Here is a 26,313-nt window from a genome sequence, read left to right as displayed (position 1 = left end):
AGAAGACCACTTATTGGCTCACTTTCACTTTAAACCTCATGATTTTGACCAGTTTTCTGCACTAAAGCAAACCAGTGTTTCCATGTTAACTCAATAATGCATACTTGCTACATATGCTACACACAATAATGCTACACACACACACACACACACACACACACACAAATGTTTCAGTGATATTGGTGTCACATTCACCTTCATCACATTCACCTTCTGTCTTCATCACATTCACCATCTGTCGTCATCACCTGCACCTGCTCCTCATCACCCTCCTCATCATCACCTGCTCCTCATCATCATAACCGTCACCTGTTGTCCTTGTCTTGATCTGTGTATTTAAGTTCCCCTCTCATCCATTATCATTGTCGGTTATTGTTTGTGCACTAGCACTCTGTTATGTTTGTTTTCATGTTGGAAAATAAAACCTTTGTTATATTTGTACCACACACACACACACACACACACACACACACACACACCATCATGTATCATGATTTACCATGGCTGATACCAATACCAATATGAGAAAATGACTATTTTAAACAGCAGGGGGCAGTAAAATACCACTTATTGGCTTAACATGCCATTAATTCATATCATTTTCACCTTTTTAACTGTTATAGAGGCAAATTTTGTCCGATCTGTCTGAAAATTTTCATGCTTGTTCAGGGTGATATTTCACACGTTCTGACTTGTTTTTAAGAAGGTCTGAGCATTGATTAAAGAGATATAGGCTTTCGGGGACACTTGGTAAAGGCCAGATTTTGAAGTGAACCTATTATAGCTATCCAAATGAAGTAGTTCAACTTTTTCTGACAATTATTGATCTAGTGAGTCCAGAGAATTGTATTGCACTAGTTTTGAACATTATGATATGAAAATTATATGATCAGAGATGGAAAAGACCATTTACAGCCAATACAGGCAGTTTACCATAGGAAATATATGATTTTAAAGCTTTTTAACAGTTATAGCGCCACCTATCGTCCGATCTCCATAGAATTTTTCATGCTTGTTAATGATGTTATGTCACATATGCTGACCAATTTTTGTGAAGTTCTGAGTTTTTATTTAGGATTTATAGGCTTTTTAATGTATTTTGACACGCCCATTTTATAAATGACCCTATTACAGCCATCCAAATGCAAAAGTTCAACTTTTTTTTGATAATTATTGATCTAGAGAGTCCAGAGAATTGTCCTAGACTCGTTTGGTTCCGATCGGGCAAAAAACCAGGGACTAGTTCGCAAAAGTAGGTTTTTAACATATTTGTGAATAATTAATAAACTGTTTGATTGACAGCAATGGTTCTAGAGGCAAAGTTGTTCAGCATAAGAAGATCTATCAAATGATATGCATTTTGTGATGATAAGTGTAACACCACGTGATTACAGAGCCATAAAACTCATTAGCGCCAACTAGTGGCCGATTTCTTTCAAAATTCTTACAGACCTCTCGGGCCATGAGCCGAACATGCCCATTGAGTTTCGTTCCGATCGGCCTCCGTTAACCTTGTCTAATAGGTGCTCAAACTTCATTGGCCGATGGCGGCCATGTTTTTTGAGATACGCCAATGTCCTCATACACATACATGGCACCTTGGACCAAGACACTGCATACCAATTTTCAAGTCAATCGGACTAACGGTCAGGTGGTTATAGCCTGTTTTATGTTTTTTTCATTTTATAGCGCCACCATGAGGCCAATCGTCGCGATTTTTTTACTGTGACCCCAGATTGAACTCATACACATGTGTACCAAGTTTGGTGAAGATACCTCATTTACATCGGGAGTTATAGTCATTTTAGTAAAATAGGCCCCTCCCACAATGTACGTTTTGGCGCCCCTTAGCGACCGTGAATCGAAATTTCCACTTTTTTTCGATAATTATTGATATTCAGACTCCAGAGAACATTTCTGCACTGGTTTGGTTCCAATCGGGCAAAAATCCAGGGACTAGTTCGCAAAAGTAGGTTTTTGACAAAATTCAAAATGGCGGAAAATCTATCATGGCGGAAATGAAATCGGAGATATACGTTTTGTTCGTCAGGCATCCAGCTTTCCAATGATATAAGACACTTGAGTCTACGACATACGGTCTAGGAGTTATGAACAGTTTCGCGCTTTTGGTTGCTATAGCGCCACCTATGGGCCAATCGGGGTCATAATCTCTGAACCTTTCCTCGATTTTTGTACTACCATCTGTCAAAGTTTCAAAGTTCCAGCTCTTACGGTTTGGGCTGCACGATGCGTTTTACGGCGGAATAATAATAATAATAATAATAAAAATCAGCACAATTACAATAGGGTTTCAGCACTTCGTGCTTGAACCCCTAATTAAAGCTGCAAGCAGCATTTATCGGGGTTCAAGCAGTTAAGGCCTTTAAGGCATTTAAGCACAAAAGCATCAAAAGTTATTAAGATTTATTTAGCAAGCATGTAACCACTGACATAATAGATGGAAAAGACCATTTACATCCAATACAGGCAATTTGCCATGGGATATATATGGTTTTAAAGCTTTTTAACAGTTATAGCGCCACCTATGGTCCGATCTCCATAAAATTGTTTACTGTGACCTCAAATTGAACCCATACACATGTGTACTGAGTTTGGTGAAGATATCTCATTTACTTCTTGAGTTATAGCCATTTGAGTAAAATAGGCTCCTCCCACAACGATTTGCCACATTCTAGAATTATTTAATATGATTCTAGCATGATTTACTATCATATACCATGTTCCAGAATGATTTATTAGGATTCTAGCATGATTTACCTTGATACACCTCATTTCAGTATTATTTACTATGATTTACAATGTTTCTAGCATGATTAACCACATTACTAGCAATTTTGTGAAGTGTCAGTGCAAATGAGGTGATGAACACTGACAAAATATTATTGTGTTATAATAGTTAGTTATATACGTGATTTTTAGTGTGTGTCCAAGTATGAATGCAAAAGCACATGTAAAATATTTCATTATTAAGTAGAATGGCCAGCAGAGGGCACTAGAAGACCACTTATTGGCTCACTTTCACTTTAAACCAGTTTTCTGCACTAAAGCAAACCAGTTTTTCCATGTTAACTCAATGCATGCTTACACACACACACACACACACACACACACACACACACACACACACACACACACACACACATACACATACACACACAGCATTGTTAACCATGATTTACCATGATATACCACGTTCTAGTATTATTTACCAGGAGATAAACGACAATCTAGTATTATTTACTTTGATTTACCATGTTTCTAGCCTGATTTATCACATTACTAGCAATTATTTGAAGTGTCAGTGCAAATAAAGTGATTAACACTGACAAAATATGATTGTGTTATAATAGTTATTGCTATATAAGTGATTTTTTTAGTGTGTATTCAAGTATGAATGCAAGCACATGTTGAAATATTTCATTAATAAGTAGAATGGCCAGCAGAGGGCAGTAGAAGACCACTTATTGGCTCACTTTCACTTTAAACCAGTTTTCTGCACTAAAGCAAACCAGTTTATCCATGTTAACTCAATGCATGCTTACACACACAAACACACACACACACACACACACACACACACACACACACACACACACACACACACACACACACACACACACACACACACAGCATAGTTAACCATGATTTACCATGATTTACCACATTACTAGCAATTATTTGAAGTGTCAGTGCAAATAAAGAGATTAACACTGACAAAATATGATTGTGTTATAATAGTTATTGCTATATAAGTGATTTTTAGTGTGTATTCAAGTATAAATGCAAGCACATGTGGAAAAATTTAATTAATAAGTAGAATGGCCAGCAGAGGGCAGTAGAAGACCACTTATTGGCTCACTTTCACTTTAAACCTCATGATTTTGACCACTTTTCTGCACTAAAGCAAACCAGTGTTTCCATGTTGACTCAATAATGCATACTTGCTACATATGCTACACACAATAATGCTACACACACACACAAATGTTTCAGTGATATTGGTGTCACATTCACCTTCATCACATTCACCTTCTGTCTTCATCACATTCACCATCTGTCGTCATCACCTGCACCTGCTCCTCATCACCCTCCTCATCATCACCTGCTCCTCATCATCATAACCGTCACCTGTTGTCCTTGTCTTGATCTGTGTATTTAAGTTCCCCTCTCATCCATTATCATTGTCGGTTATTGTTTGTGCACTAGCACTCTGTTATGTTTGTTTTCATGTTGGAAAATAAAACCTTTGTTATATTTGTACCACACACACACACACACACACACACACACACACACACACTTACACACACACACACACACACACACACACACACACACCATCATTTATCATGATTTACCATGGCTGATACCAATACCAATATGAGAAAATGACTATTTTAAACAGCAGGGGGCAGTAAAATACCACTTATTGGCTTAACATGCCATTAATTCATATCATTTTCACCTTTTTAACTGTTATAGAGGCAAATTTTGTCCGATCTGTCTGAAAATTTTCATGCTTGTTCAGGGTGATATTTCACACGTTCTGACTTGTTTTTAAGAAGGTCTGAGCATTGATTAAAGAGATATAGGCTTTCGGGGACACTTGGTAAAGGCCAGATTTTGAAGTGAACCTATTATAGCTATCCAAATGAAGTAGTTCAACTTTTTCTGACAATTATTGATCTAGTGAGTCCAGAGAATTGTATTGCACTAGTTTTGAACATTATGATATGAAAAATATATGATCAGAGATGGAAAAGACCATTTACAGCCAATACAGGCAGTTTACCATAGGAAATATATGATTTTAAAGCTTTTTAACAGTTATAGCGCCACCTATCGTCCGATCTCCATAGAATTTTTCATGCTTGTTAATGATGTTATGTCACATATGCTGACCAATTTTTGTGAAGTTCTGAGTTTTTATTTAGGATTTATAGGCTTTTTAATGTATTTTGACACGCCCATTTTATAAATTACCCTATTACAGCCATCCAAATACAAAAGTTCAACTTTTTTTTGATAATTATTGATCTAGAGAGTCCAGAGAATTGTCCTAGACTGGTCTGGTTCCGATCGGGCAAAAAACCTAGGACTAGTTCGCAAAAGTAGGTTTTTAACATATTAATGAATAATTAATGAACAGTTTGATTGACAGCAATGGTTCTTGAGGCAAAGTTGTTCAGGATGAGGAGATCTATCAAATGATATGCATATTGTGTGGATATTTGTAACACCACGTGATTACAGAGCCGTAAAACTCGTTAGCGCCAACTAGTGGCCGATTTCTTTCAAAATTCTTACAGACCTTTAGGGCCATGAGCCGAACATGCCCATAGAGTTTCGTTCTGATCGGCCTCCGTTAACCTTGTCTAATAGGTGCTCAAACTTTGTTGGCCGATGGCGGCCATGTTTTTTGAGATACGCCAATGTCCTCATACACATACATGGCACCTTGGACCAAGACACTGCATACCAATTTTCAAGTCAATCGGACTAACGGTCAGGTGGTTATAGCCTGTTTTATGTTTTTTTCATTTTATAGCGCCACCATGAGGCCAATCGTCGCGATTTTTTTACTGTGACCCCAGATTGAACTCATACACATGTGTACCAAGTTTGGTGAAGATACCTCATTTAAATCGGGAGTTATAGCCATTTTAGTAAAATAGGCCCCTCCCACAACGTACGTTTTGGCGCCCCTTAGCGACCGTGAATCGAAATTTCCACTTTTTTTCGATAATTATTGATATTCAGACTCCAGAGAACATTTCTGCACTGGTTTGGTTCCAATCGGGCAAAAAACCAGGGACTAGTTCGCAAAAGTAGGTTTTTGACAAAATTCAAAATGGCGGAAAATCTATCATGGCGGAAATGAAATCGGAGATATACGTTTTGTTCGTCAGGCATCCAGCTTTCCAATGATATAAGACACTTGAGTCTACGACATACGGTCTAGGAGTTATGAACAGTTTCGCGCTTTTGGTTGCTATAGCGCCACCTATGGGCCAATCGGGGTCATAATCTCTGAACCTTTCCTCGATTTTTGTACTACCATCTGTCAAAGTTTCAAAGTTCCAGCTCTTACGGTTTGGGCTGCACGATGCGTTTTACGGCGGAATAATAATAATAATAATAATAATTAAAGCTGCAAGCAGCATTTATCGGGGTTCAAGCAGTTAAGGCCTTTAAGGCCTTTAAGCACAAAAGCATCAAAAGTTATTAGTTTTATTAAGCAAGCATGTAACCACTGACATAATAGATGAAAAAGACAATTTACAGCCAATACAGGCAATGTACCATAGGAAATATATGGTTTTAAAGCTTTTTAACAGTTATAGCGACACCTATGGTCCGATCTCCATAAAATTGTTTACTGTGACCTCAAATTGAACCCATACACATGTGTACTGAGTTTGGTGAAGATATCTCATTTACTTCTTGAGTTATAGCCATTTTAGTAAAATAGGCTCCTCCCACAACAATTTACCACATTCTAGTATTATTTACTATGATTCTAGCATGATTTGCCATATTCTAGCAGGATTTACCATGATATACTACATTCTAGTATGATTTACCATACATTCTAGTATGATTTACCATTGTTTACTGTGATTCTAGCATGGTTCACCATAGTTTATCATGATTTATCATAGTTTACCATGATTTACCCTGTTCTAGCAACGTTTACCATGATTTACCATGTTCTAGCATGATGTACCATGATATACCATGTTCTAGAATGATGTACCAGGATTATAGTATGATTTACCTTGATACACCACATTCTAGTATTATTTACTATGATTTACCATGTTTTTAGCGTGATTTACCATGATTTACCACATTGTTAGCAATTATGTGAAGTTAGGTTTCTGAATAAATTCTGAATAATCTGATTAATAGTTTACAAAGACTTTGTGAAGTGTTTATAGACCATTCAAATATATTTTCATAATGACATATCCCAATAGCATTGAAAAAACAACATTTGTGTGTGTGTGTGTGTGTGTGTGTGTGTGTGATCTGTCTGAAAATGTTCATGCATGTTTAGAGTGATATTTCACATGTTCTGACTTGTTTTTAAGAAGGTCTGAGCATCTTAAAAGATATAAGCTTTCGGGGACACTTGGTCAAGGCCACGTATTGAAGTGACCCTATTATAGTCATCCAAATGAAGTAGTTCAACTTTTTCTGATAATTATTGATCTAGAGAGTCCAGAGAATTGTACTGCACTAGTTTTGAACATTATGATATGAAAATTATTTGATCATAGATGAAACAGACCATTTGCAGCCAATACAGGCAATTTACCATAGGAAATATATGGTTTTAAAGCTTTTTAACAATTATAGCGCCAACTATGGTCCGATCTCCATAAAATTTGGCATGCTTGTTAAAGATGTTATGGCACATATTCCCACCAATTTTTGTGAAGTTCTGAGTTTTCATTTATGATTTATAGGCTTTTTAGTGCATTTTGCCACACCCATTTTCTTTATGACCCTATTATAGCCATGCGCAAAATGCAAAAGTTCAACTTTTTTTTGATAATTATTGATCTAGAGAGTCCATAGAATTGTCCTAGACTGGTCTGGTTCCGATCGGGCGAAAAACCTAGGACTAGTTCGCAAAAGTAGGTTTTTAACATATTCGCGAATAATTAATGAACGGTTTGATTGACAGCAATGGTTCTTGAGGCAAAGTTGTTCAGCATGAGCAGATCTATTAAATGATATGCATTTTGTGACAATAAGTGTAACACCACGTGATTACAGAGCCATAAAACTCGTTAGCGCCAACTAGTGGCCGATTTCTTTCAAAATTCTTACAGACCTCTAGGGCCATGAGTCGAACATGCCCACCGAGTTTCGTTCCGATCGGCCTCCGTTAACCTTGTCTAATAGGTGCTCAAACTTCATTGGCCGATGGCGGCCATGTTTTTTGAGATACACCAATGTCCTCATAGACATACATGGGGCCTTGGACCAAGACACTGCATGCCAATTTTCAAGTCAATCGGACTAACGGTCAGGTGGTTATAGCCTGTTTTATGTTTTTTTCATGTTATAGCGCCACCATGTGGCCAATCGCCACGATTTTTTTACTGTGACCTCAGATTGACGTCTTACATATACGTACCAAGTTTGGTGAAGATACCTCATTCATTTCTGGAGTTATAGCTGTTTTAGTACAATAGGCTCCTCCCACAACATACATTTTGGCGCCCCTTAGCGACCGTGAATCGAAATTTCGACTTTTTTTCGATAATTATTGATATTCAGACTCCAGAGAACATTTCTGCACTGGTTTGGTTCCGATCGGACGAAAAACCTAGGACTAGTTCGCAAAAGTAGGTTTATAACAAAATTCAAAATGGCGGAAAAATTTGCATACCGGAAATGAAATCGGAGATATACGTTTTGTTCTTCAAGTGTCCAGCTTTCCAATGATATAAGACACTTGAGTCTACGACATACGGTCTAGGAGTTATGAACAGTTTCGCGCTTTTGGTTGCTATAGCGCCACCTATGGGCCAATCGGGGTCATACTCTCTGAACCTCTCCTCGATTTTTGTACTACCATCTGGCAAAGTTTCAAGGTTCCAGCTCATACGGTTTGGGCTGCACGATGCGTTTTAGCGGAGAAGAAAAATAATAATAAAAATCAGTACAATTACAATAGGGTTTCAGCACTTCGTGCTTGAACCCCTAATTAAAGCTGCAAGCAGCATTTATCGGGGTTCAAGCAGTTAAGGCCTTTAAGGCCTTGAAGCACATAAGCATCAAAAGACATTACGTTTTATTTAGCAAACATTTAACAACTGCCGTAATAGATGAAAAAGTCAATTTACAGCCAATACAGGCAGTTTACCATAGGAAATATATGGTTTTAAAGCGTTTTTACAGTTATAGCACCTTTTGCCTGAGTCTTCTTATAGTCTTGCCTGATCTCCACCACTTTTATTAGTAGTACTCAAAGTGTGCCCATATATATGTGTCAAATTTGTTGTAAATATGTAATTTTGATTAGGAGTTTAGACAATTATATTCAGTGGCGTAACTAGCCAACACTGGGCCCTTAAGTAGGATTATCAAGGCGGGCCCCTTGATGACGCAATGTCCGCGAGTAGTCTACCATGAATAGGACAGGATATGATCATACACAGCATATAAGAGATGAGATGATTAACAAAATCAGGAGGAGCCTACGCTCACCAAAAAAAAACCCCAAAAAAACCCACTGGTGACAGCGCACCATAACACATTGTTAGGCCTAGGTCCAAATACATAAAAAAGATGCTCTCTTACATTATAGCGGGATTTTCCGGGCTTTCCTATGTGCAACTGCAAAGTTGTCGATTAGATCAGGATTGTGCGCACGGGCATTCTCAATTGACCCTTCGCAGGGAGTTTGATTGACAGGCGATCTGACTAATCATAATCCGCCATTTTGTCCCACAAAGCAGTCAGGAGAGTTAGTAGATTAACATTGGAGGATTTAAATTTGAAAACCAAAGTGTGCTGACGTCTTAGCACTTTAAAACAACATTCCTTTTATGTTCATTCATGTTTATTTTAATGCTATAAATTAACTAGAAGGAAGAGATGATCGGTTCACGAGCAGCTTTAACTGAGCCTCCCCATACACAAAAGAAATAAATGTAAATATATTTTAAAGTGTCAAAAATATATGTGGCATATATTCCAAATACATTGACGTTGTCCACTTATATTTATCATTTTGAAATATATTCTGAAATATAACAAAAATATATGATGTTAAGTGTGAAATATATTTACATTTATAACATGTAATGTAAAATATATGACAAAATATATGGTCATAAAATGTTTAGCTTGCTAAAGAAGGGTCGAAAATGTATTTTGATCATAGTAATTCCTCTACCTTTTCCCCAATACACAACAGTAGGCTACCATATTTCACTACTGTATTATGACACACAGCTATAATAAATACTGTACTTACTTTTAAATGACTGCAATGTAAAATGACAGATAGTTGCTTTCCTAGGACTATTAGGCCATATTAGGTGGCACGTACCTAAAACTAACTGCAATTATTAGATTTATTGTTGTTTTATTGACATCTTTCCTGAAGTCATTTAAATATTGAAAATATGCACAATATTTATGATGCAAGTATAACAATGATACTCCAACAGTGAAGTGCACTTAAACAATAGATAGAACTCAGTGTCTAACACTGCATGCACACACTATTAAATATCTGTATTCAATTCTGTAAAAATAGGTAAAAAAAACCCTCTGCATTCTGTGTGTTGTTTCCTACATAAAATTGTCATTTTAGGCCAATAAAGTCAGTAAAGGGGCAGCTGTGGCCTACTGGTTAGGGCTTTGGGCTTATAATCGAAGGGTTGCCGGTTCGATCACCGACCAGTAGGAATAATGTGGGTGGGTGAAGTTGAGCACTGCTCTCCCATGCCCACATCCATGGCTGAAGTGGTCTATCTAAAAAATAAATTGAAAATGTGTTGTTTGTTTGTGAAAATGTTGACTTTTAAAATTTCTAAATATATTTACATATATTTAACTAAAATATATTTATTGGGCCAATTTCAAATATTTGCATATATTCCAAAAATATATTCAGAAAATATATTTCAAATACATTTCTTTTGTGTATGGGTCGAGTCTACAGCGATCTGTCAGACACATTAAAGAGTCACAAAACGGTTTTTATTGTTTAAATATCTCTAAAAAATGACTACATTTGAAAGGTGAGACTTTTGGTGCTTTTCCATTACCAGTACCAGCTCAACTCGACTCGACTCGGCTCGCTTTTCGCTCCGTTTTCCATTGCAGATAGTACCTCCACAATAGTACCTGATCGTCATAGTGACGCCACAGGAAACTGCCGTGACTTAATCTTCTAAGCGAGATACATCCGCTGCCACACACACAGGACAATGGAGGAAATCGAGTGTATGCTGTTTTTGGATGTTTTTGTTTTTGCTGTTTTTTATTCAGGATACTCCGTCTGGCGTGTGCAATGATGACGCAGTGAATAGTGATGATTATCTCTGACCAATCAGCAGTCTGCCGTGTTTTCACGTCACATTTTAGTATCGTCTCAACTCGCTTAGAACCTCGCCGGAGGTGGTACGAAAAAAAGTACCTGGAAGCAGGTACAGGTACAACTTTTACACAGTGGAAAACCAAACAAAGTCGAGTCGAGTCGAGGCGAGCTGGTACTGTGTAGTGGAAAAGCGCCATTTGTTTCATATCAAAAGTACTTGTCTGACAGCGCGCAGTCTCCTCTCTGATCCGCATGTATTTCCATGTATTTTTCACTGCGTGAGAACTTGGTGTGGTGTGAGAGTGGCGTCGCTTGTCAGACATAGCAACAGTAACTAAAGTGGGCGGGTCTTTGCGAATGGTCATTGACAGTATGGACGGGGATTCGCCAGTCCCAATTCAAAACAAATTTTACCACAACCCATCATTGTTCGTTTCAAACATGTGAGAGCATCAAAATGATCCATGGGTGAAATTGGTTGGATTTAATTAATTTTTTTGTCAGTTCCTATCATAATTTTAACATTTTGGCATTATTGTTTAGCTATTTACCTATGTTTTCAAATTTCCTTTGTTTTTTTGTTGTTGTCTCGATCGGACTAACGGCTTTGAAGATAAACACAAATTTTTAAAGCTCTAAATGACACTTACAAAAACCATAAGGTGAAACCTGGCATGTTTGGTATTGTTGGACTCGGCAAGGATTCAGGAGACTTAGGAGGTCACACCTGTGAAAAAACACTGGCTTGAAACTTCTAAGGCTCCTTCAAGGCATTGTGCCAATGACGTATACTGAGTTTTTTGAGATACACCAATGTTCTCATAGACTATCATGGCACCCTGGACAAAGACACTGCGTGCCAATTTTCAGTTGACTAACAGTTGGGTGCGCTTATAGCTATTTTTATGATTTTTTTCACTGTTATAGCGCCACCAAGTGGCCAATTGTCACGATTTTTTTCATGTCAACTCAGATTGAGCTTATGAACATGTGTCCCAAGTTTAGCGAAAATGTCTCTTTCCGCTCACAAGTTATAACCATTTTATAGTGCCACCAAGTGGCCAATTGTCATGATTTTTTTTCACATGACCTCAGAATGAGCTCATGAACATGTGTCCCAAGTTTTGTGAAAATATCTCTTTCCGTTCACAAGTTATAACCATTTTATAGTGCCACCAAGTGGCCAATTGTTGCGATTTTTTCAAGTGATCTCAGATTGAGCTCAGGAAGATGTATCCCAAGTTCAGCAAAAAAATCTCTTTCCGTTCACAATTTATAACCGTTTCAGTAAAAGTGGCCCTGGTGCCATCAAATATTTTGGTTCCCCTTATCGACCGTTAATTGAAATTTTGAATTTTTTGGATGATTATTGATTGGCAGACTCCAGAGAATATTCTTGCAGTGGTTTGGTTCCGATCGGGCTAAAAACAGAGATAGCCATTTTGTCCGCCTTGAGCCAAGGATTCCAACGATATAAGACACTTGATCCTGGGACAAGCGGTCTAAGAGTTATGAGCGATTTTGAACTTTTGGTTGCTGTAGCGCCACCTATGGGCCATTCGGGGTCATACTCTGATAGGTTGTCCCCAAATTGAGGCCTACCATCTGGCCAGGTTTCAAGTCTCTAGGCCTTACGGTTTGTCCTGCACGATGCGTTTTACGAATCCTTACAATTACAATAGGGTTTCAGCATTTCATGCTTGAACCCCTAATAAGAATGAAGGCTTTTTGCCAGTTATAGCGCCACCTGTGGTCCGATCTCCATGAAACTCTGCATGCTTCCTCACCATGTTCTGACACATATGCTCATCAATTTTGGTGAAGTTCTGAGTTTTCATTTGGGATGTATAGGCTTTTTAGTGTATTTTGCCACGCCCCTTTTCTAAATGACCCTGTTACAGCCACCCAAATGCAAAAGTTCAACTTTTTTTCGATAATTATTGATCTAGAGAGTCCAGAGAATTGTCCTAGACTGGTTTGGTTCCGATCGGGCGAAAAACCAGGGACTAGTTCGCAAAAGTAGGTTTTGGACAAAATCCGACATAGCAGAAAATTTCCCCTGCCTACATCCAAATCGGAGATAGCCATTTTGTCCGCCTTGAGCCAAGGATTCCAACGATATAAGACACTTGATCCTGGGACAAGCGGTCTAAGAGTTATGAGTGATTTTGAACTTTTGGTTGCTGTAGCGCCACCTATGGGCCATTCGGGGTCATACTCTGATAGGTTGTCCCCAAATTGAGGCCTACCATCTGGCCAGGTTTCAAGTCTCTAGGCCTTACGGTTTGTCCTGCACGATGCGTTTTACGAATCCTTACAATTACAATAGGGTTTCAGCATTTCATGCTTGAACCCCTAATAAGAATGAAGGCTTTTTGCCAGTTATAGCGCCACCTGTGGTCCGATCTCCATGAAACTCTGCATGCTTCCTCACCATGTTCTGACACATATGCTCATCAATTTTGGTGAAGTTCTGAGTTTTCATTTGGGATTTATAGGCTTTTTAGTGTATTTTGCCACGCCCCTTTTCTAAATGACCCTGTTACAGCCACCCAAATGCAAAAGTTCAACTTTTTTTCGATAATTATTGATCTAGAGAGTCCAGAGAATTGTCCTAGACTGGTTTGGTTCCGATCGGGCGAAAAACCAGGGACTAGTTCGCAAAAGTAGGTTTTGGACAAAATCCGACATAGCAGAAAATTTCCCCTGCCTACATCCAAATCGGAGATAGCCATTTTGTCCGCCTTGAGCCAAGGATTCCAACGATATAAGACACTTGATCCTGGGACAAGCGGTCTAAGAGTTATGAGCGATTTTGAACTTTTGGTTGCTGTAGCGCCACCTATGGGCCATTCGGGGTCATACTCTGATAGGTTGTCCCCAAATTGAGGCCTACCATCTGGCCAGGTTTCAAGTCTCTAGGCCTTACGGTTTGTCCTGCACGATGCGTTTTACGAATCCTTACAATTACAATAGGGTTTCAGCATTTCATGCTTGAACCCCTAATAAGAATGAAGGCTTTTTGCCAGTTATAGCGCCACCTGTGGTCCGATCTCCATGAAACTCTGCATGCTTCCTCACCATGTTCTGACACATATGCTCATCAATTTTGGTGAAGTTCTGAGTTTTCATTTGGGATGTATAGGCTTTTTAGTGTATTTTGCCACGCCCCTTTTCTAAATGACCCTGTTACAGCCACCCAAATGCAAAAGTTCAACTTTTTTTCGATAATTATTGATCTAGAGAGTCCAGAGAATTGTCCTAGACTGGTTTGGTTCCGATCGGGCGAAAAACCAGGGACTAGTTCGCAAAAGTAGGTTTTGGACAAAATCCGACATAGCAGAAAATTTCCCCTGCCTACATCCAAATCGGAGATAGCCATTTTGTCCGCCTTGAGCCAAGGATTCCAACGATATAAGACACTTGATCCTGGGACAAGCGGTCTAAGAGTTATGAGTGATTTTGAACTTTTGGTTGCTGTAGCGCCACCTATGGGCCATTCGGGGTCATACTCTGATAGGTTGTCCCCAAATTGAGGCCTACCATCTGGCCAGGTTTCAAGTCTCTAGGCCTTACGGTTTGTCCTGCACGATGCGTTTTACGAATCCTTACAATTACAATAGGGTTTCAGCATTTCATGCTTGAACCCCTAATTAAAGCTGCAAGCAGCATTTATCGGGGTTCAAGCAGTTAAGGCCTTTAAGGCATTTAAGCACAAAAGCATCAAAAGTCATTAAGATTTATTTAGCAAGCATGTAACCACTGACATAATAGATGGAAAAGACCATTTACAGCCAATACAGGCAAATTGCCATGGGATATATATGGTTTTAAAGCTTTTTAACAGTTATAGCGCCACCTATGGTCCGATCTCCATAAAATTGTTTATTGTGACCTCAAATTGAACCCATACACATGTGTACTGATTTTGGTGAAGATATCTCATTTACTTCTTGAGTTATAGCCATTTGAGTAAAATAGGCTCCTCCCACAACGATTTGCCACTCAAGAATTATTTAATATGATTCTAGCATGATTTACTATCATATACCATGTTCCAGAATTATTTATTAGGATTCTAGCATGATTTACCTTGATACACCTCATTTCAGTATTATTTACTATGATTTACAATGTTTCTAGCATGATTAACCACATTACTAGCAATTATGTGAAGTGTCAGTGCAAATGAGGTGATGAACACTGACAAAATATTATTGTGTTATAATAGTTAGTTATATACGTGATTTTTAGTGTGTGTCCAAGTATGAATGCAAAAGCACATGTAAAATATTTCATTATTAAGTAGAATGGCCAGCAGAGGGCACTAGAAGACCACTTATTGGCTCACTTTCACTTTAAACCAGTTTTCTGCACTAAAGCAAACCAGTTTTTCCATGTTAACTCAATGCATGCTTACACACACACACACACACACACACACACACACACACACACACACACACTTACCATAGTTTATCATGATTTACCATGGCTGATACCAATACCAATATGACAAAATGACTATTTTAAACAGCAGGGGGCAGTAAAATACCACTTATTGGCTTAACATGCCATTAATCCATATCATTTTCACCTTTTTAACTGTTATAGAGGCAAATTTTGTCAGATCTGTCTGAAAATTTTCATGCATGTTCAGAGAGATATTTCACATGTTCTGACTTGTTTTTAAGAAGGTTTGAACATTCATTAAAGAGATATAGGCTTTTGGGGACACTTGGTAATGGCCACATATTGAAGTGACACTATTATAGCCATCCAAATGAAGAAGTCATACTTTTTCTGATAATTATTGATCTAGAGAGTCCAGAGAATTGCACTGCACTGGTTTTGAACATTATTATATGAACATTATGATTATAGATGGAAAAGACCATTCACAGGCAATACAGGCAATTTACCATAGTTTTTAACAGTTATAGCGCCACCTATCGTCCGATCTCCATAAAAATTTCCATGCTTCTTTAGCATGGTACGACACATATGCTCACCAATTATCGTGATGTTCTGAGTTTTTGTTTAGAATTTATAGGCTTTTTATTGCATTTTGCCACGTCCATTTTCTTTATGACACAATTATACCCATGCGAAAAATGCAAAAGTTCAACTTTTTTTGATAATTATTGATCTAGAGAGTCCAGAGAATTGTCCTAGACTCGTTTGGTTCCGATCGGGCAAAAAACCAGGGACTAGTTCGCAAAAGTAGGGTTTTAACATATTCGTGAATAATTAATAAACTGTTTGATTGACAGCAATGGTTCTAGAGGCAAAGTTGTTCAGCATAAGCAGATCTATCAAATGATATGCATTTTGTGATGATAAGTGTAACACCACGTGATTACAGAGCCATAAAACTCATTAGCGCCAACTAGTGGCCGATTTCTTTCAAAATTCTTACAGACCTCTAGGGCCATGAGCCGAACATGCCCATTGAGTTTCGTTCCGATCGGCCTCCGTTAACCTTGTCTAATAGGTGCTCAAACTTCATTGGCCGATGGCGGCCATGTTTTTTGAGATACGCCAATGTCCTCATACACATACATGGCACCTTGGACCAAGACACTGCATACCAATTTTCAAGTCAATCGGACTAACGGTCAGGTGGTTATAGCCTGTTTTATGTTTTTGTCATGTTATAGCACCACCATGTGGCCAATCGCCGCGTTTTTTTTACTGTGACCTCAGATTGACCTCTTACACATGTGTACCGAGTTTGGTGAAGATACCTCATTTACTTCTGGAGTTATAGCCATTTTAGTAAAATAGGCTCCGCCTTCTTCGAACGTTTTGGCGCCCCTTAGTGACCGTGAATCGAAATTTCAACTTTTTTTCGATAATTATTGATATTCAGACTCCAGACAACATTTCTGCACTGGTTTGGTTCCGATCGGGCGAAAAACCTAGGACTAGTTCGCAAAAGTAGGTTTTGGACAAAATCCAAAATGGCGGAAAAATTTGCATACCGGAAATGAAATCCTTGAGGCCAATTTTGTTCGGCTTGACCCAAGGATTCCAATGATATAAGACACTTGAGTCTGTGACAAACGGTTAATGAGATTTAAGCAAAAATGTGCAATTTTTTTGTTTTTTGCGCTGTAGCGCCACCTATTGGCCAATCTGGGTCATATTCTCTGAACCTCTCCTCGATTTTTGTACTACCTTCTGGCCAAGTTTCAAGTCTCTAGCACTTACGGTTTGGGCTGCACGATGCGTTTTAGCGGAGAAGAAAAATAATAATAATAAAAATCCTTACAATTACAATAGGGTTTCAGCATTTCATGCTTGAACCCCTAATAAAAATCCTTACAATTACAATAGGGTTTCAGCACTTCGTGCTTGAACCCCTAATTAAAGCTGCAAGCAGCATTTAGCGGGGTTCAAGCATTTAGGGTCTTTAAGCACATAAGGCAGTTTAGTGAGTTGTCTAAGTTTTTGTTTAGGATTTACAGGCTTTTGAGTGTTTTTTGCCATACCCATTTTCTAAATGATCCTGTTATGGCTACCCAATGGGTAAAGTTAAAGTTTTTTATATAATTAATAATCTAGAGCTTCCAGAGAATTGTACTGCACTGGTATATTTCTGATCGGGCGAAAAACCTAGGACTAGTTCGCAAAAGTAGGTTTTTAACATAATCGCAAGTATTTAATGAACAAATTGATTGACAGCAGTAGTTCTTGAGGCAAAGTTGTTCAGTATGAGGAGATCTATCAAATGATATGCATCACGTGATTACATAGCCGTAAAACCTGTTAGCATCAACTAGTGGCTGATTTTTCAAAATTCTTACAGACCTCTAGGGCCACGAGTCGAACATGCCCACCGAGTTTCGTTCTGATCGGCCTCCGTTAAGAGCAAACTAACAGCTTTGAATTAAAATGGTGAGGTATCCTGTTGTAAACATCAACCATGCCTGTTGACAGTTCTCTTTTGTGGGAAGGGAATGAAAAGTTCTCAAATCCGCAGCACAGCCTCAGACATAACATTTATATCCATGATCTGCCATTTTCACTATTGTCCTTGCTTGCTTCTTCACAATACCTGCAGATCTTCTGATGATTTGGCTGTGCAGGTCCACATTAACACTGCCTGGCCTAGAAAATGGACTGGGAAATGCAAATTTGGGGGGTATAAATATTAATGATCCTGACTCCAACGTCACAGTCGGTGTTATGGTGGGATTCACTCATTTTTCAGCGGTCTTTTGCAAACAGGAGATTTACACATGAAGGAGGAAACAATGGTGTTTGAGGCTCACGGTATGTCAGTTCCATGTCCAGAACTCTTATCATTCAACTATGCCAAGATAAATACAGTTTTCAATTGTATGGCACCTTTAAAATAGATGATTAGTAATATAATGCTTACTTGGAGTCTGAAATGGCTTTAACAAAAGAAGAAAAATATTCTTAGATTTCTGTTCATTCTAATCATGTACAAATAAAGTAGCACAGTAAGATTACATTTATTTGAATGCATTAGTGAGTGTGTGATTGTGCTGTGTGTGCAGCATGTCAATACTAAAAGTGAAGGTGTAGTTGATATCTTTGGTGATAATATCTGTAGTAATCATACAAAAACAATTAAGAAATAAAGAATTAAAATTACAAATAATATTCTATTAAGATATGAGTTATAATAACATGATTTGCAATAGTAATAATATCAATAATATATGCACAATACACACAGATTAGACTATCAGGTCTGTGTTTTACAAAAACATTAGTATTACAGCCAATGTGAGTCTGTGGGATTTATAAACAGACAAAATATGATTTGAAATGTTATTTTAATGATTTTATTAAGTTTAAACAATATTTCAAATGGAAAAAAAATGAAAAATAATATTTTAGTGAGCAGAATGAACCAATGAGTGTTCTTCTTCTGGTGGTTAAAATGTAAATGAAAACAATAATACTTAAACAATAATACTTAATACACTAACCATGCTTGAACACACACATGCACACACATTTTGTTGTAGATGTAGATATTTAAAATAAAAGATAGGTAACAAAATGATAATTGCAAATCTCCTCTGTATAACACCATTTTCAGATTTCAAATGAATCACTGAGAGGCAGAATTGTTCAAACTGAGAGCTCAGTAAAAATGAAGTGATAAACTTTGACAAAACATGACTGTGTTATAATAGGTGATTTTCATGCAATAATTTTATATAGTCCAAAAACTTATGCAAAAGCACAGATGAAAATATTTTATTAAGTAGAATGTCCTGCTTCCATAGTAGAAGACCACTAATTGACTCACTTTCATTTGAAAGACTTTTTTTATCCACCAGTAAAACAAAGCAGTTTCTCCATGTTCTTTCCATTAAGCATGCTTAAACAGACAGACACACACACAAACACATCCACACACACACACACACACACACACACACACACACACACACACACACACACACACACACACACAAAGACAAATATGTTTTCAATGTTTTTAGGATGTGATATTGTGAAAATATCTTCATCTCCTCATCTTGAACAACTTTGCCTCAAGAATCACTAATGTCAATCAAACCGTTCATAATCATAATAAAAAAATAAAATATATACAAATATCATAATAAAAAAAAAAATCATAATAAAAAAGATTGCTTCTTAAAGCATTTGTTTATTTCCCAATACTGAAAGCGAATTAAAAGATCATGCGTAATCCTGCTGCTCCCTCTAGTGGACAACAGTGGTATCATAGCTTACATTTTACAGTTGAAGTGTTTGAATGAATGAATGGGAATTTGTTTTTTTACTTATATCTCAGGAACCAAAAGGCGAAAAATTCTGAAACTCAGAGCATAGATAGTGCTTGAGGAGCCCTGTTGAATGAGACCATCAAGGTGTTTTTGGGCGATTGGGGCTGGGAGTTATGGCTGTTATAAGGCATATCTGTTCGGGCTATTATCTCTGGAATGCCCAGGGCAAATAACACCACATTTGAATCGAAGGTAGCCAAAGACGGGACCTTTCCAACGAGCTCTCACACAATGTTCGGGGTGGTCTGGGTCGGGAGTAATGGTCGTTCAAAATCGGGGGTCCCGCGGACTGGCGATGCGCGGGGGGCGCGCTCCCGAGGCCCGCGACGACACGTTTCGATCAAGAGCCCGGAGATGTCCTCACCATCAAAATTTGAGCGCGCAACGACTTTCCGTTTTCGAGTTATGAATGAATTTGTATTCGGGGGCGTGGCTTAAATGCCGTTATACTTTCGTTTCATTTCATTCATTTACTTTCGTCCATTTCCATATCTCAGTGTAACACAATTGTCAATAGTAATACTCAATAGATGAGTTTTGACAAAATGTGATTGTAAATGTTAAAATAATGATTTTATAAAGTCTAAATATGAATTTTATAACAATATTAGGGAGTAGTATGATGAAATGACAGCAGGGGGCAGTAAAATACCACTTATTGGCTTAATATGTCATTATATTCATATAAAATCACCTTTTGAAGAAGTTAAACTTTTTTTCTGATAATTATTGATCTAGAGAGTTCAGAGAATTGTGCTGCACTGGTTTTGAACATTATGATATGAACATTATATGATGATAGAAGACACCATTTACAGCAAATACAGGCAATTTACCATAGGAAATATATGGTTTTAAAGCGTTTTAACAGTTATAGCGCCAACTATGGTCCGATCTCCATAAAATTTCCCATGCTTCTTTAGCAGGTTATGACACATATGCTCATCAATTTTTGTGAAGTTCTGAGTTTTCGTTTAGGATTTATAGGCTTTTGAGTGCATTTTACCACGCCCCTTTTCTAAATGACCCTATTACAGCCATACTCATGCAAAAGTTAAACTTTTTTTTGATAATTATTGATCTAGAGAGTCCAGAGAATTGTCCTAGACTGGTGTGGTTCCGATCGGGCGAAAAACCAGGGACTAGTTCGCAAAAGTAGGTTTTTAACATATTCATGAATATTTAATGAACGGTTTGATTGACAGCAATGGTTCTAGAGGCAAAGTTGTTCAGGATGAGCAGATCTATCAAATGATATGCATTTTGTGACGATAAGTGTAACACCACGTGATTACAGAGCCATAAAACTCGTTAGCGCCAACTAGTGGCCGATTTCTTTCAAAATTCTTACAGACCTTTAGGGCCATGAGCCGAACATGCCCATCGAGTTTCGTTCCGATCGGCCTCCGTTAACCTTGTCTAATAGGTGCTCAAACTTCATTGGCCGATGGCGGCCATGTTTTTTGAGATACGCCAATGTCCTCATACACATACATGGCACCTTGGACCAAGACACTGCATACCAATTTTCAAGTCAATCGGACTAACGGTCAGGTGGTTATAGCCTGTTTTATGTTTTTTTCAATTTATAGCGCCACCATGAGGCCAATCGTCGCGATTTTTTTACTGTGACCCCAGATTAAACTCATACACATGTGTACCAAGCTTGGTGAAGATACCTCATTTACATCGGGAGTTATAGCCATTTTAGTAAAATAGGCCCCTCCCACAACGTACGTTTTGGCGCCCCTTAGCGACCGTGAATCGAAATTTCCACTTTTTTTCGATAATTATTGATATTCAGTCTCCAGAGAACATTTCTGCACTAGTTTGGTTCCAATCGGGCAAAAAACCAGGGACTAGTTCGCAAAAGTAGGTTTTTGACAAAATTCAAAATGGCGGAAAATCTATCATGGCGGAAATGAAATCGGAGATATACGTTTTGTTCGTCAGGCGTCCAGCTTTCCAATGATATAAGACACTTGAGTCTACGACATACGGTCTAGGAGTTATGAGCAGTTTCGCGCTTTTGGTTGTTATAGCGCCACCTATGGGCCAATCGGGGTCATAATCTCTGAACCTTTCCTCGATTTTTGTACTACCATCTGTCAAAGTTTCAAAGTTCCAGCTCTTACGGTTTGGGCTGCACGATGCGTTTTACGGCGGAATAATAATAATAATAATAATAATAATTAAAGCTGCAAGCAGCATTTATCGGGGTTCAAGCAGTTAAGGCCTTTAAGCACAAAAGCATCAAAAGTGATTAAGTTTTATTTACCAAGAATGTAACTACTGACATAATAGATGAAAAAGACCATTTACAGGAAATACCATAGGAAATATATTGTTTTAAAGCTTTTTAGCAGTTATAGCGCCACCTATCGTCCGATCTCCATAAAAATTGGCATGCTTGTTAATGATGTTATGTCACATATGCTCACCAATTTTTGTGAAGTTCTGAGTTTTCATTTAGGATTTATAGGCTTTTTAATGTTTTTTTGCCACGCCCATTTTCTAAATGACCCTATTACAGCCATCTACATGCAAAAGTTCAACTTTTTTTTGATAATTATTCATCTAGAGTGTCCAGAGAATTGTCCTAGACTGGTCTGGTTTCGATCGGGCGAAAAACCTAGGACTAGTTTGCAAAAGTAGGTTTATAACATAATTACGAATATTTAATAACCGGTTTAATTGACAGCATTAGTTCTTGAGGCAAAGTTGTTCAGCATGAGCAGATCTATCAGATGATATGCATTTTGTGACGATAAGTGTAACACCACGTGATTACAGAGCCATAAAACTCGTTAGCGCCAACTAGTGGCCGATTTCTTTCAAAACTCTTACAGACCTCTAGGGCCATGAGTCGAACATGCCCATCGAGTTTCGTTCCGATCGGCCTCCGTTAACCTTGTCTAATAGGTGCTCAAATTTCATTGGTCGATGGCGGCCATGTTTTTCGAGATACGCCAATGTCCTCATAGACATACATGGCACCTTGGACCAAGACACTGCATACCAATTTTCAAGTCAATCGGACTAACGGTCACGTGGTCATAGCCGTTTTCATGTTTTTTTCATGTTATAGCGCCACCTAGTGATCAATCGTCGCGATTTTTTTACTGTGACCCCAGATTGAACTCATACACATGTGCACCAAGTTTGGTCAAGATATCTAATTTCCTTCTCGAGTTATAGCCATTTTAGTAAAATAGGCTCCTCCCACAACATTAATTTATCACCCCCTGGCGATCAGGAATCGAAATTTCGACTTTTTTTCGATAATTATTGATATTCAGACTCCAGAGAACATTTCTGCACTGGTTTGGATCCAATTGGACAAAAAACCTAGGACTAGTTCGCAAAAGTAGGTTTTTAACAAAATTCAAAATGGCGGACAATTTGCATACAGGAAATGAAATCGGAGATATACGTTTTGACCATCAGGTTTCCAGCTTTCCAGTGATATAAGACACTTGAGTCTACGTCATACGGTCTAGGAGTTATGAGCAGTTTCGCGCTTTTGGTTGCTATAGCGCCACCTATGGGCCAATTGGGGTCATATTCTCTGAACCTCTCCTCGATTTTTGTACTACCATCTGGCAAAGTTTCAAGGTTCCAGCTCTTACGGTTTGGGCTGCACGATGCGTTTTACGGCAGAATAATAATAATAATAAAAATCAGCACAATTACAATAGGGTTTCAGCATTTCATGCTTGAACCCCTAATAATAATAAAAATCAGCACAATTACAATAGGGTTTCAGCACTTCGTGCTTGAACCCCTAAAAATCAGAGCAATTACAATAGGGTTTCAGCACTTCGTGCTTGAACCCCTAATAATAATAATAATAAAAATCAGTACAATTACAATAGGGTTTCAGCACTTCGTGCTTGAACCCCTAATAATAAAAATCAGCACAATTACAATAGGGTTTCAGCACTTCGTGCTTGAACCCCTAATAATAAAAATCAGCACAATTACAATAGGGTTTCAGCACTTCGTGCTTGAACCCCTAACTATTACTCCAACATGAAGCAGTTACAGCTTTAAAACCAGAGGCCACAACCTGCAAGTAAGATTTAATCATTTTAAATGTATTTGCCTGTATAATTTAAGACGTAATGTTTTAGTTTTATCAAGGATGTAAAAAAAATGCCAGCGCTGGCTTTAGTATATGACAGATGCGTATAAACATTTTGGACCCGGATTTGTAGTAGGCTACAAATTTTGTAAACGTATTTTCCATGTATACTTTATGACGTAATTTTTTTATTTGATCAAGAACGCAAACCAATGCCAAAGCTGTTTGGTTATAGTAGCTAGTTAGTTCGATGTTATTTTGTGTGTATAAGAAACGTGTACAAACTTAAAAAAAATATCGCAACAGCGAACTTCAGCTGCTGTTATCACATGTAAGAAAACGACAAACTGAGTAAACTACCGGTAAGTTTTGTGAATAGTTAAACGGTTGTTCATTCTATCAATAAAACAATATCTTTAAAAAACGGTATTACTCAGTCATGTATTCAGTTATATTAAATGTTTAATCAGGGGGAAAGCGTATCTCAAAAGCTAACAAACAGCAGTAGCATTTTCAAGTAACAGCGTATGGAAATTCTTTGAGAAAATAATAATAATAATAAAAAAAAATACCATTCAGAAACGTTTAGTAAGAGCCGTGTTTGCGGAGGTTCTGCTTGACTCTCTTCATCACCGCTCTCTGGGTCTGATTCTGGCTCAAACTGATGAGGCAATATTGACACCATTACATTTGACCGGGCCAGGAGCACATGCAACTGTCGCCCGTAAAGGAAATGGGCGTGAAGATTCCGGACGCAGTTTAGCCAATTACAACACACCGGCCGAACTAACCAATCTGAGCTCATTGCCTCTTTCTGAGGGAGTGGTTTCATAGACTCAGGAAGTCAACCGGTCGTTCAAATGACAGAGGAGGAAGCGGCTTACAATAAAGGTGAAATTTATGAAAAATAAGGCGTTTTTTGACAAACGAAACACGAAGACATGTTATATTGCAGCCCATAAACACAATCAAGCAAAGAAAAAAGGCAGTAAACCACCCCTTTAATAATCGCAATTACAATTTCAAGGGAATAATCGACAATTATGATTTTTGTCATAATCGTGCAGCCCTAGTGTGTGTGTGTGTGTGTGTGTGTGTGTGTGTGTGTGTGTGTGTGTGTGTGTGTGTGTGTGAAGGCATCAGTGAAGGCCTGAGCCGCCTGTCAGAGTCTCTGTTTGTGTGTGTGTGTGTGTGTGTGTGTGTGTGTGTGTGTGTATATATATGAAGGCATCGGTAAAGGCCTGAGCCGCCTGTCAGAGTCTCTGTTTGTGTTTGTGTGTGTATGTGTATATGTGTGTGTGTGTGTGTGTGTGTGTGTGTATATATGAAGGCATCAGTGAAGGCCTGAGCCACCTGTCAAAGTCTCTGTGTGTGTGTGTGTGTGTGTGTGTGTGTGTATGAAGGCATCGGTAAAGGCTTGAGCCGCCTGTCAGAGTCTCTGTTTGTGTGTGTGTGTGTGTGTGTGCGTGTGTGTGTGTGAAGGCATCAGTAAAGGCCTGAGCCGCCTGTCAGAGTCTCTGTTTGTGTGTGTGTGTGTGTGTGTGTGTGTGTGTGTGTGTGTGTGTGTGTGTGTATGAAGGCATCAGTGAAGGCCTGAGCCGCCTGTCAGAGTCTCTGTTTGTGTGTGTGTGTGTGTGTGTGTGTGTGTGTGTGTGTGTATGAAGGCATCAGTGAAGGCCTGAGCCGCCTGTCAGAGTCTCTGTTTGTGTGTTTCCAGGTTGTGATCTTTGGTTAATCAGAGAAGCTTCACCCACCGTGAGAGCGAACAGCCAGCAGAGCAAACAACAGGAGAGCCAGCATGACGACGTCGAGTCGAGTGTGTGTGATCCGACCCAGAGTGTGTGAGTCCGTGTGTGTGTGTGTGTGTAACAGCGGGGCAGATCCTTCAATCACGGCACTGCGGGGAGAAAACACATAGAGACTGATTAACCTGGAGCTGTGTGTGTGTGTGTGTGTGTGTGTGTGTGTGTGTGTGTGTGTGTGTGTGTGTGTGTGTGTGTGTGTGTGTGTGTGTGTGTGTGTGTGAACAGAGGGATCAGGCGAAACCTTCAGAGATCTCTAGTGAACATGACCAGCTGTTAAACCATAGATATTAATAAACCGATGCTCGTGAAAGGGTTATGGCCGGATCTTGACCTTTCGACACATAACACACACATGTGGATCTCGGTGAATCTCAGTGATAAAGGGAAAACAAACCGCTAAAGGACTCAAACACTGATTTAGGCCCAAAACTTCATGAAAATACATGGATGCAAACACTAGTATAGATAGATAGACGAACAAACAAACGAACGAAGACAGACAGACAACGAATGAATGAACAAACGAATGAATGAACA

At 38.5% G+C, this 26,313-nt stretch overlaps 1 protein-coding gene across 1 annotated transcript in view; it reads right to left on the bottom strand.

Moving 5' to 3' along the window:
- Nucleotides 1-26,313, bottom strand: part of cd276 (CD276 molecule) — a 190,299-nt gene that overhangs the window by 155,384 nt on the left and 8,602 nt on the right. Inside the window, exon 2 of the mRNA XM_084409138.1 lies at nucleotides 25,726-25,868. Within this exon, the coding sequence (XP_084265264.1) occupies nucleotides 25,726-25,771 (46 nt within the window). The 5' untranslated portion in view covers nucleotides 25,772-25,868. The remainder of the gene's footprint in view (nucleotides 1-25,725; nucleotides 25,869-26,313) is intronic.

The sequence above is a fragment of the Rutilus rutilus genome (assembly GCF_951802725.1).
Source record: "Rutilus rutilus genome assembly, chromosome: 5".
Lineage (NCBI taxonomy): Eukaryota > Metazoa > Chordata > Actinopteri > Cypriniformes > Leuciscidae > Rutilus > Rutilus rutilus.
Note: the sequence above shows the minus strand (reverse complement) of the source record. Positions and strands in the feature narration are given on the sequence as shown.